This window comes from Ictalurus furcatus, chromosome 15 (assembly GCF_023375685.1).
Source record: "Ictalurus furcatus strain D&B chromosome 15, Billie_1.0, whole genome shotgun sequence".
NCBI lineage: Eukaryota > Metazoa > Chordata > Actinopteri > Siluriformes > Ictaluridae > Ictalurus > Ictalurus furcatus.
Genome location: NC_071269.1, coordinates 11,293,449 through 11,305,707, shown reverse-complemented (window position 1 = coordinate 11,305,707; position 12,259 = coordinate 11,293,449). Strand labels below are relative to the sequence as shown.

The following is a 12,259-nucleotide window of genomic DNA, read 5'->3' as shown; positions in this document are numbered from 1 at the left end:
GGGAATTATTAAATTGTAATTTAACCCTCATGTCCATATTGGGGTCCATTTGAAATTTTCCCCAACGTGGAAAAATATAAAAAAATATTTTATCATCATTTAACCTATGTGATTAGACAGATCACAACTGAATTTTTTTATTTTATATAAATAAAAGTATTATGAAATGACAGGTCAAAGGGATCATATTTTCTCCTGCCATCTCATTTTATTTCCACACTTGTGCATACAGGAGGATATGGTAATATTTAAAGGGGTTTTGTAAGTCTTTTTCTATAGATATTGTTCATATGAATAATCATATAAAAGACAGTCGATATTTTAAAATAAACCTTTACATTTATGGTCAAGAGAATCAATGCAATATTCTTGTTAGTAAGCAGAACACAAGGGTTAAGATCCTAAACTCATTTCATTAATAAACTAAATAAATTCAAACCTTCTACTGTAATGTTGAAGAAATGAACTGCTTCACCAGCAGAATTCTTTGCCTTGCACATGTATTTTCCACCGTCTTCCTCAGTGACGTTTGTTATAACCAAACATTTTCCATGGTTCTTCATGTTGGTGCGTTTTGGCAACTTCCCTCCGATCTTGGTCCATTCTGTCATTGGTGTGGGGCTAACAGAAAGAGTACATATTAAAATACTGCGGATCATCCAACATGCAGCTCTCACATTTCTGTATTTTATAGAAAAACGAATTAACAACAACACTGTTAGAATGATTTGATAGAGATAACTAATATTATACAACAGGAACACAAACTTACAATCCCTCTGCAATACACTCAATCTCGAGATCCTGTCCTTGCACCAGATATGTTTGGGACAGATCGCCAGAGGGCACCAGAAGATTTGGTTTTCTTTCCGAAACTGAGAATGCAAATTCCAAATGATACTGTAACTCAAAGTAAAATTGGGTAATCTGATAATCAATAACTTTGTCAAACATTTGAAAAACTACAAATGCAAATTTGAAAGATGATTGACTCACTTGTGACATCTGTTTCACCAGTTGAGTTTGCTGGAAGGAAAAGGGGAATATCAAGTATTTTCTTACAGAACTGCAGACAAACAAATGCATCAATATCATCAGTTGGGGCCACATGTCTGAATCCACTATCAAAATCGGTTTCACATTGTTAGGTCTACTCACGCCATGAACTCACATCCCAGCCTGCATTGCAGCCTAGAAACATGGCAGCCACGGACTGCAATTCCGAGAACACTCACACATTGACACATCCACTCTCATATTAATTTTAATCACATACATCTGCATCCAATACACACCACAATCACAGCCACACTATAAAAGGACTTTCATTACACTCACTGCTTGCAAAGTAAACACTCCATTCCTTGTGTTTGTGATGATACCAAGCCTGTTTATCTCTCTGCTCATGTTTCTGTTCTTGACCCAGTTTTGCCTAGTGTTTTTTGATATTGTCTTGCCTCTGATATTCTGTTTGTTGATCGCCGATCATTGCCTGTTTTCTGGATCTGATTATTGCCTACATTTTGAATTTGTTTGCAATCTCAATAAACTCCTCTACCTGCATTTGCATCTGTCTGCCCATTCCATCACATGACAAAACATGAGCAAATGGCTTGCCTCAGATTCAAATAATCTACTCCTGAATTAGAGATTTACTTCTATGAAATCAGATTTTTTAAAAAATATTTTATGAAACAGTTTTTGGTTGTGGGCTCAGACACCTGGAACTGGACATTTCAGTGGACAGGTAAAGTAGAGGATGTGACATACAGGACATGACCACAATAGCCATGGCAGTTTTCTGGACGATGGTGCGAATCTTTGGGAAAGAAGCATAACAGCAGTAGTCGCTACGGCTGTCTTTGTCTAGCACGTTTGAAAAGTACAGGTTCCCATTCAAGCCCATGGACACTCGCTCATCCTGTTCAATGTGTTGAAGATCTGCAAACAGTACCAAGAAGATAGTTATGCGGAAAAAAGCTGATCTTATGATGCAGTATACAATGTCCTTTATGAAAGCTTATGCAACCTTTATGAAAATGAGCAAAAATTATATAAAAACAATATCACATACAATAATTGACACATTGGACTCCCCAGTGGAGCAACAGAAAAGTATTCACCCTATTGAGATTGTGAGAATTAAAATCCCGACAATGCCGCAGCCTTCTGCGGCTGGTAGTCCAAGAGAACAAAACTGGCATACTCTCTCGCCCCTATCAACCACAGTGACACTATCCAATCATGGGCTCTGAGCTCATGCATGCAGAAGGTGGCAGATAGCACATTCCTCTGAGTATGTTTCAACACCTCATGAGACTGCATGAGCAGCCTTCACCCATTTTCTCCAATTTAGTTACCTGTACACACCAGTCAGCTCACCCCTATCATACATAGCCTATCAACTGAGAAGGGTAAAGGCTAGCTAGAATGCTAGCACATGCTTCCTTAAAGACACATAAAGCCTGACAAATGCAATTTTTAACTGCAGCAAAAGCATTGTCATACCCATGGAGGAAAGCACTATCTACCCTTTTCCATATACATGAGTTCACAGAGGCCTGCTATTGGCTAGCACTGCTGTTATTTACAGGGGAGAGAGCATAAGCCAACCTCAGTGTAAGCACGGCCAATTTTGCTTCCTTGGCTGCCATCTATGGACAGGAGTAGCATCATCAGGATTCAACCTCTCAATCTCACAACGTTAAAGCAATGTTTTTCTGCTGTGCCATGTCGGAGCCCAACAAAAAAGTTTTCTTTTAAGCAATGCAATTTTATACAAAATAAATAAATAAATAAATAAAAATGCTGCCTTGGAGAGAATAATAGCACTGAATCTCCAACCTTGTAACATCTTAACAAGATACACTTGTAGAGAGGTCTTGGTTCACTTACTGTACCCGTGCAACATTTTACAGTAAGCACCTTTACATTTTTAGACTTATGAAAGACATCTGAGAGGTTTTCAGTAGGGTTAAAATCCAAACACCTAGGTCATCATTGCAAAACAGTGATTTTGTGTTTCTTTGACCATTTTTGTGTTATTTGTGGGAAAATTTTTGGGGTGAAATATCCAGGTGCTTAGCACACTTCATGTGGTGTAGAATTATAAACTATGGCAGTAATTTTATTAAGGTTAAAAAGTCATCAGGGATGTGGGTCAGGGACACCATGTGAACTAAACATGGTCATCTAAACTATGCTTAACTAAAATATTCCTCAGGGCATGTTTGGTATCAGTCTAATCCATATTTCATGTGGTGACCTCATAACTATCACAAGTTTAGGAAATAACATTTACAGTATACAGTTTTATATTTTGCAATGTGTGATTGTTCTTTCCACACACACACACACACACACACACACACACACACACACACACACACACACACACACTGAGGGCACCTGGTCTACATGGGAGACCTTTTCCTATTGTTCCAAAGACTCAGTATCACAAACCTATTTACATATAACACTTAAGGGTGAGCTACCCAACTGGGGGTGCACTCTGCCATTGAACACATTGTGCCTCTTCCATTTTATACTCTGGTCATTATACATTTCAAAAAAGGTTCAGGGGTATAAAAGGGAATGCATTTTACAATGGGAAGAGATGCATTTATCTTCAAGCATCCTATACCCACAACTCTACCCACTGACTCTGTAAGTTCTCTTTGTTTTTACTTTCTGTGTTTCACGTAGTTGTCTTTTGTACAATATACCCATTTATTACTTTCAATAACTAAACGATTATTCTTTGGAATCTGTTACATTAAGTTAACAGTTATGAATTGGAGTCAGATAATTAATTAAATGTATTGGAGTCAGATATTTAAATCATAAAGCTAAAACACACATTTAACCTTTGGCTTCACCTATTTCCGTCCTTGGTCATAGGAGAGCAGGGGACTAAGATAATATCATTTCATATTTTAGTCCTACACATGATGTTATCAAACTTCACAAGAGCCCTGAAGCACCAGCCAACAAACCATAACAAACATTTTGCCATGGTACTGGATACAAAGGGATTCAGTATGTGTACACGTCATACTTATACCCCAAAGGTAAAAACAACAGCAGAGTTCCTGGGAACTGAGAACAACTGAACAACAATAGTTCTCAAGAAAGACTATTTGTTTACATTTATTTAAAATAGTCATTAGCCATGTCATTCATTTTGGCACATATGTTTTAGAGAATACACTGTTATTTTAACCGTCCTATTATGTTATGGGTCCCATTTCTGCATTTGAGATGTCTGAAATACTGGTTAATCTCTCTTTTTCTCTTAGAAATTTTTTTGACTTTCCTCATTTAGGGTCATGAACTTATATGCAAATATGTCTTCTTGTGGTTTGTCTTGGACAAGCCATAATAATAGCTGTTCTTTGCTGTATTTATGTGTATTTAAACTGTGGAAGTCATTTTGACCCATAGCGTAATGGATGTAACTTCTTTTTTCCAACATAAAAGGAGGGTTAATGATTTTTGTTAAAACAAAGAACATTCGATCAGCTTTTGTTTGAGTGAAAATTTTAATTGTGGCTTACAAACAGTGGTGCTTGAAACTTTGTGAACCCTTTAGAATTTTCTATATATTTGCATAAATATGACCTAAAACATCATCAGATATTCACACAAGTCTTAAAAGTAAAAAAGTAAAAAATTTTAATTAATTAATTAATTACAAAAATGTTTTAAATTCCTAATTTTTGCCCATTTTTTGAAAGGTGCTAATAAGGGGAACTGTAGAAGGGCACTGTACATAATCTGGCTAGCAAACTGCGTATGATCATTTCACCACCTGATCCTACAAGCTAAAAACTAAAAGCTAAAGACAATGATCCATTAGCACTGGAACTCATCAGCTTAAAAAAAAATACTTACCAATAGTCATCCAGTAGAGAAAGCAAGGTGGAATGCCTTTTGGTGGGTTACATTCCAGGACGACTGGATCTCCCTCTTTAACCACTGCTGGCTCTACAATTTCTTTTGGAAACTTTGGTGGAGCTTTGCAACAAGTGCAATAAAACACAAAGAAATGCTGATCAAGTCCTATCACCAATACATATCATCTAATGAGCAACAACACTGTTAATTCTGGAAAATAACTTACTAGGTACAATGAAATTGGTTTCCTCTGACACTGCAACTCCCAGTTTATTGGATGCATAGCATCTATATTTACCCTGATATTCTGCAAGGTATTTGTTGTTTGGAATAACAAAACTTCCACTGTTTTCAAAGATTTTGAGTCTTGACTCATTATGTGGGTTAAAGTTCAGGCCATTTTTAGTCCAGTAAAACCTATTAAATCCAAAATTCAGAACAAAAAATAGACTTACTCAACCAACCTCATTTGCATAAATGTAAATATCCCATGTATCCCCTCATAAACTGTATGAATATAATATCTGTTAAATGTAAAATAGGGAAGGAAATTATAAATATCTCTCATTTAACATGAACCCAGACCATATTTACTATTTATAAAAGCACAGATAAAAGACTACACCATCAGTCAGTCACATGCTGGTCTAACTCACACTGGTTTTGGATTCCCTGTAGCTTCACATGTCAAAGTGAAATCATCATCAAATGCCACAGCAACAATAGATCTTACAGATTGAGCTGTGATTGTTGGTGGCTGCTCCACTGCAGAAAAAAATTAAAGTTGAAAAAAGCTAAGTTGTAGTCAGACGTTAAGACATTATCTATTATAGTATCTGTTGAACTAATTAATATAAATGGGACAGTCACATCTTGAACTGATTAACCCAAATCTTCCATATCGTGATCTCAGGTTTATTAGCACATAAATAATACACTGCACTAATTCACATAAGTCTTTTAAAACTTTCATTTTCTTGGTAATGACATTGGCAGAACATATTCAGATGATATTTTGCAGATTCTTACACTGATACATGTGCAGATATAGAGAGCTTTGCTCCACTGGGTATGGGAAATGCATGTGCACAGAAGCAGAAGCAACCTGGAATTTTTTGTATTATACAAGCCACAGGCTACACTTTATTTACTCCAATTATTTCAGCTTTTTAACAACCATTTAAAATCTATGTATTAGCCTTGATGTCATCTTCCCAACATGTTTCTGGTATATGGATCTCTCCTTAGTTAAGTAGGTAGTACCTTGTTTTTGTATGACTAGACAGACTCTGAGAAGGACTGTGTTCAATGTGTATATTCACAGTACATCCGAGTCTCATAGATAAATATTCACATCAAACTTATTGAACCTTATATACAACAACTATCAATATATTATATATTCTATATACTGTATATACAAAGAATATCAACATTCTGCACAAAGTAATTTAACCATGCCCACATATCCACTATGGATAAGATTCATATATAATAAATTTACTTTAAATATATCTTGTTTTTAACCATATTGAGCACAGCCCACTTAATAAGTAATTTAGTTCTTTTCATGACATATATAATTAGATTTCTCCTTTCAGTGGTAGTCAGAGACTCAGGCTTGCAAGTCACCTTAATATTTCAGTTGCTTATTTAGCTGTTCTCTTTTGTGAATCTCAGTCATATCAAATAGAAATTTTTGATATGTATAATTTTTTATTTATTCCAGAATGGAATAAACAAGACACTGTAAAATTATAAATATTGCTAATTGTTATAAATGTCTCAAATTTGGGTAGCTGTGGCTCAGGTGGTAGAGTTTGTAGTGTTGGCGGATTGATTCCCGGCCCACGTGACTCCACATGCCGTGCCTGGGCAAGACACTGAACCCCAAGTTGATCCCAATGGCAGGCTAGTGCATGGATTGTGAATGTGTGTGTGAATGGGTGAATGAGAAACAGTCTAAAGCACTTTGTAGAGCCGCTACAGTTTAAAAAGTGCTATATAAGTGCAGACCATTTACCAAATTCTTCATGCATGTGTTTGGGATGAAGCTGAAGAACCAAGAAGAAACCCACACGAATGCAAGGAGAATATGCAGAACCCCACAGACAGTAACCCAAGCTCAAGACCAAACCAGGGATCCTGGAGCTGTGAGGCAGCAAAACTACCTGCTGTGCCATTATTTAAAAATGTATTATTATTATTATTATTATTTAAGTTAATTCTTATTATTTTTTCACAATATCTGCCATGGCTCATGTTTGCAGCTAGTGCAAGCACTCTATGGGAAGAAACAAGCGAGTACTGTATCCCTTTACCTTTCAAAAGGACATTTTGGTCAATTGCTAGCCAGCTCTCCCCTATCATATGACAGCTACCAACAGGGGAGGGTGAAGGCAAACACATGAAGCCATGCAACTACAGCTTTCGAATTGCTGCTCATGCTGCATCACAAGGTAGTGTAACACACTCAGAGGAAAGTGCTATCTGCCCTCTTCCACATACATGAGCTCACAAATGCCCTTGATTGGCTAGTGTTGCTATAATGGACAGGTGAGAGAGAATATGTCATCCCTCCCACCCAAAGAGCATGGTCATGTGGCATTTAAACTTGCAATCTCCTAACAATAGGGCATGGGAGCCCAGGTCTTCATATTTTTAGAAACAAATGCTATTTTTAATCAGTCATTGCATACATTTTATATACCGGCGGGGGGGGGGGGGGGAAGAGATTTCTCTTACAAAGCCATATGTTGTGCAAAGCATTAAATTATCAATGAACTGAGCTATACTCAATATGTTTAAAAGTCAGGGAAATGTATTTATTACATATTGATCTTATTCAAATAGAGTAGTGGAGATGTGGGTGTGGTTAAGTGCAGAATGTGATCCCAGAACAGTAGAGTGAAAGTTTGGTGCATATAGAAGGTGCTGCAGATAGGTTTACACATGAACAGTTTTTTTTTTCCTCTATGGACTGGGTTGCACAGTAACAGATGATCATGCCTCTATAGTAAAATATATTGTATAAAATATAGTAAAAATAAGCAAAACAACCACTGAGGAATTTTATGGCCAGACTACTTACCCTCATAAGGTACATGCAGGCTAAAGGCAATAGAAAAGAAGTTGAAAAGGAGCCCAGCATCAAAGCCCCTGAGTCCCCTCATCCCATCAACCTGATGTGGGTACTGATTTCCACCAACTTCTCAGTCAACACACTTTACAGACTTTTAGAGAAAAGAGATCTATAAGGTGAGAAATATGAAAGTAGAACATAGAGTAAATCAATTTTTCTACGTACAGTAGGTGTTGACTAATTCCATAAAAATCAGATAAACTAAGAACACGAGTTCTTCAACTCAGGGAAACACAGGGTTACTCATTGCTAATGACTGAAGTGTTACTGTGTTGTTCTTGAGTAGTTAATGATGATGTAGAACAGTATTTTAAAGTGAAACATATGGAAACTGAAAAGTGTTACTGTGCTGGTATTAAGGAGTTAATCATGTGGAACTACATTAAACATGGTTATTCATTACTACATTTTGTTATTTAAAAGAAAGTCATTTACAATTTTTTTTTAAAAGTATGTTAATGGGGAATATCTGTCACTCATTGATACATTACAGTCTTGTACTTTTTTAGATTATTGTTGTCCAGATTATTGTTGTCCATTTCTTTCTTTAGACCTTGACTGGCTAAATAAAAAGAACACTCTGACCCTGAGCTCCTCTGAGGAGACCAATAATAACTCAAATAAACATTTACAGTTTAGACATTTAGATATTGGTATAGGTTGAGGTATATTAAGGTAGTAGATCTTCAGGAGGAAGATAAGCCTTTGCTATTGGGAATTAATGCTAGTGTGATCCATAATTAATCAGTAGTTATTTAAAAAGAGCCATAGTTTGCTAGTAGTTCTGCAGGAGAAATGTAAGGCTTCGAAATTACTGTATAAAACTCAGTAATTACTGCATAGTTACTGTAATATTGAACTTCTACAAACATACTTACTGAGTGATTAACTAGTAGTTCTTATTACTTAATAGAAATATGATGTGTTAATGAAGAACTACTCATTAGTTCCTGTTTAGTTCCTGCATAATTCTTACATAGTTACTCATGAGTTGTGGAACAGTATTTTAACCAGACCAGTAGTGTTACCAGAACATGTTCTCTATATCTCCAGATCACTAGAGAAGGACTTGCTTTCACTACAATATCAGCCACCCTTTTTTGTTGGAATTTTAAAGAAGGCTAAGTTTAAACTGTCAAACACAGAGCACTCTGTGTAGTAAGAATGTTAATAGTGTACTAAACTATTATCCATGTCCAAAGTGCTGTTATTGGTCACTTTAAACATAATTGTTATAATTATATAATATAATTGAAACATATAAGTAGAACTGAATAAATTTCAATTGACAGTAGTTTCCCAGCTGTAGTAAACATGCCAAAGGCTCATTCCAGACATACTACCTCACTGTCGTGTGAAAGATAGGAGTAAAAGACATCTACCACAAGCCATGTCAAATAACAACAACAATAAATAAAAAAAAGAAAGAAAGAAAGAGAGAAAGAAAGAAATGTGCTATTGCTGGTTGGGGTTTTAAGGAATCTGGTGCAAGCACATGCTGTATATAGTTTCAAAAGGTGCTTTGAAGTCTGAAGAATTACACAACAATTGTACAAAAAACATAACTGTACCACCACAGAGACAAGAAAAGTTTAGTTTAGAGCATAACCACAGGCCTACAGGTTCAAGCTCTGTCATCTTTCACGTAAGGCACAAATTTAAGGTACTCTGATGTCAGCTGTCAGGCCATAACATAAAAGTCCCCACACTGTAGCCACGGGATTTGGCCATCACATTTTACTTAGCGAAAAACTTCCCCAGCCGATGAACACTCAGTAAATATACCATAGAACACCTACCCAAAACCTGTGTCAGAGAGTTCTCATGGTACATACAACAACAATAACACACTGAGAACTACTGACATGGTGAAATGCAAAGTACCTTCTCCATCAAAAGACACCTTTACCTGCCATAGTCTGAACATAATCGTAATGCTTAGATACATTTTCAAATACAACTTAACTAAAGCTGCTGTTAATTTAAAGAAATAAAGAAATTAATCTCTGCACTGAGTTGTTGCACCAGCTCTAAGTACAAAGCTACACTATAAAAATAAGATAAGTATAACTAAATACTATACTAAATTAGCCAGTAATGGTACTGCATACTGTGCCTTCTTAACATTGCCAGCATTTAGTGGCGAATGGTGGTGCAAATATTCATTCAGACCACTCTGCATCTTAGTTAGCAAATCATTATTATATAATTCATCTTAAAAGTTCCCTCACACTGGTACCTTTAACTTCTTATTTGACTACGCATATTTATATAAGTAAGATCTAAGCATTAAGCAAAGCTGTTCACAGCACCATGTTTGGGAGAAGAACCAAGAAATTTTAATTTCACCATACAGTATTTACAGTTGTGATTATGGTACAGATAGCAGCAACACATTTTTCTTCAGCTATTAATGAGACTACACTAACTTGTAACACTTTCACAAGCATGAAAGGGCAGTGTTAATGAAACTCAGTAGTTACATCAAGATGCAAAAACAAATACCAAATACTTACTGTTAAACTGTTCCTACTACCAATTAATGAATTTTTGAATTTCTGATACTGCACGATTATGTCAAATGGAAATGTGCAAGGTGAGATCTTGGAGTGTGTCCTAGGTACATTAAACTCTTCATACATGATTGCAGTAAATCAAACAAATGAAATGTCTTTACTTACTTAAACAAGTCCCACTATGTAGTATCCTCAACAAATCAGCCCAACAATTGAAATAGTTGGAAATATATTAAATACTTGTCCAAGCTCTCAGCATGCTGCACTAAGCCACACATTCTCTCACCGTCTCTGTCTGTCTCTCTCTCCCTCTCTCTCTCCCTCTCTTTCTCTCTCTCTCACTCGCTCTCTCTTACACACACACACACACACACACACAGATATGCCTCACTACTTCAGCAAAGCACTAAAGGATAGCCACTCAGTAGACATGTGTAAGCAAAGCCTCTCCCTAGGCTAGAAAGTTCAATATGTGGAGGACAAACATTCCAGCAAAGCGTGAGCTATTCAAAAGTCATTAAGGTATGGCACAGGAAGTGATGGAAGTCCTGACTGTCGAATGTAAAAAATCCAGCTATTATGGTTGTAATACAAGGACTTTTTTGTCATATATGTTAATAAGCAGATGGAATTGCTGGAGTTGTAGTGCATTGATTAGTCATTTTAGGATTAGAGTGTTAAAAATTCTCAATAAAGCCTACAATCTCTTACTGCTTTGTGATAGTACACATGAGCAATGTACACTGTCAAATCTTTTTTTTTTTTGCCAATGATATGATTGCTTATCTAAAATGGGTTGTGTTTGATAGAGATCACATGTGGCTTTTCAACTAATGTGTTTTTACAAGGTTTTGTTTTCCTTTCAACCATTTTGTTTCATTGATTTATATAGTGTACCAGAGACAGTATGCCTGTTTTGTGTATGTGGAAGGATAACCATTTCCAAAAAAGGTGAGGAGCACTTGAACACTTTAATATCACATATGGCTGAACACGTGGTACTATACATTTCTACTAAGTAGATGATTTGAAGTATTTCTTGAGATTAGAAAAATCCTAAAATTGTGTTACGGCCTAAATCCTGTTCTGCTCTACTTAAAACAATACACTGTATACACCCTGGATATAAAAAGTCTGCACATATCTGTTAAAAGTGCAGTTTTATGTTATGTAAAAATGAAACTAAGATAAAATTGTCTCTCTGATTTATCTTTGATCTTTCCCCTCCTTAAATGTAATATAGTAATCAACAAAAATCATGTGAAATACAAATAGAAATGTTTTAGGAAAGAAAAAATAAAAAAGCACAATGACCTGATTGCATTAGTGTGCACAACCTGTTTAAATATGGCATGTGAGTGTGCTCAGAATGAACCAATCACATACCAAATCATGTTCAAAAGTAATTATCATACACCTGTCATCAATGAAGTGATTCTGATAAACCCCAAATAAAGATCAACTGTTTCTGTAGGATTTTTTTGGCATTTTGGTTTCATCCGACTGCTGTAGCCATGGTTTAGAAAGAGCTTACAGTACAAAGCATGTATGGGATCTCACTGTCAAAAGGTTTCAATCAGGAGAGGAGTATTAAATAATTTCCAAAACTTTATATGCACCTGGAACACCTGTGAATGTCATCAGCAACAAGTGGAGAAAACAGGGCACTACACTGACATTACCAAGAAAGGATATCCGTCTAAAA

The 12,259-nt window shown here is 36.0% G+C and overlaps 1 protein-coding gene across 1 annotated transcript in view; it reads right to left on the bottom strand.

Moving 5' to 3' along the window:
- chl1a (cell adhesion molecule L1-like a) overlaps nucleotides 1-11,062 on the bottom strand; it is a 39,584-nt gene extending 28,522 nt beyond the window's left edge. Inside the window, exons 1-9 of the mRNA XM_053643188.1 lie at nucleotides 10,720-11,062; nucleotides 7,988-8,147; nucleotides 5,553-5,661; nucleotides 5,123-5,313; nucleotides 4,894-5,016; nucleotides 1,771-1,941; nucleotides 997-1,026; nucleotides 773-875; nucleotides 440-621 (exon numbers count right to left, since the gene is read on the bottom strand). Of these exons, the coding sequence (XP_053499163.1) occupies nucleotides 440-621; nucleotides 773-875; nucleotides 997-1,026; nucleotides 1,771-1,941; nucleotides 4,894-5,016; nucleotides 5,123-5,313; nucleotides 5,553-5,661; nucleotides 7,988-8,069 (991 nt within the window). The 5' untranslated portion in view covers nucleotides 8,070-8,147; nucleotides 10,720-11,062. The remainder of the gene's footprint in view (nucleotides 1-439; nucleotides 622-772; nucleotides 876-996; nucleotides 1,027-1,770; nucleotides 1,942-4,893; nucleotides 5,017-5,122; nucleotides 5,314-5,552; nucleotides 5,662-7,987; nucleotides 8,148-10,719) is intronic.
- Between the last annotated feature and the right edge of the window lie 1,197 nt (nucleotides 11,063-12,259).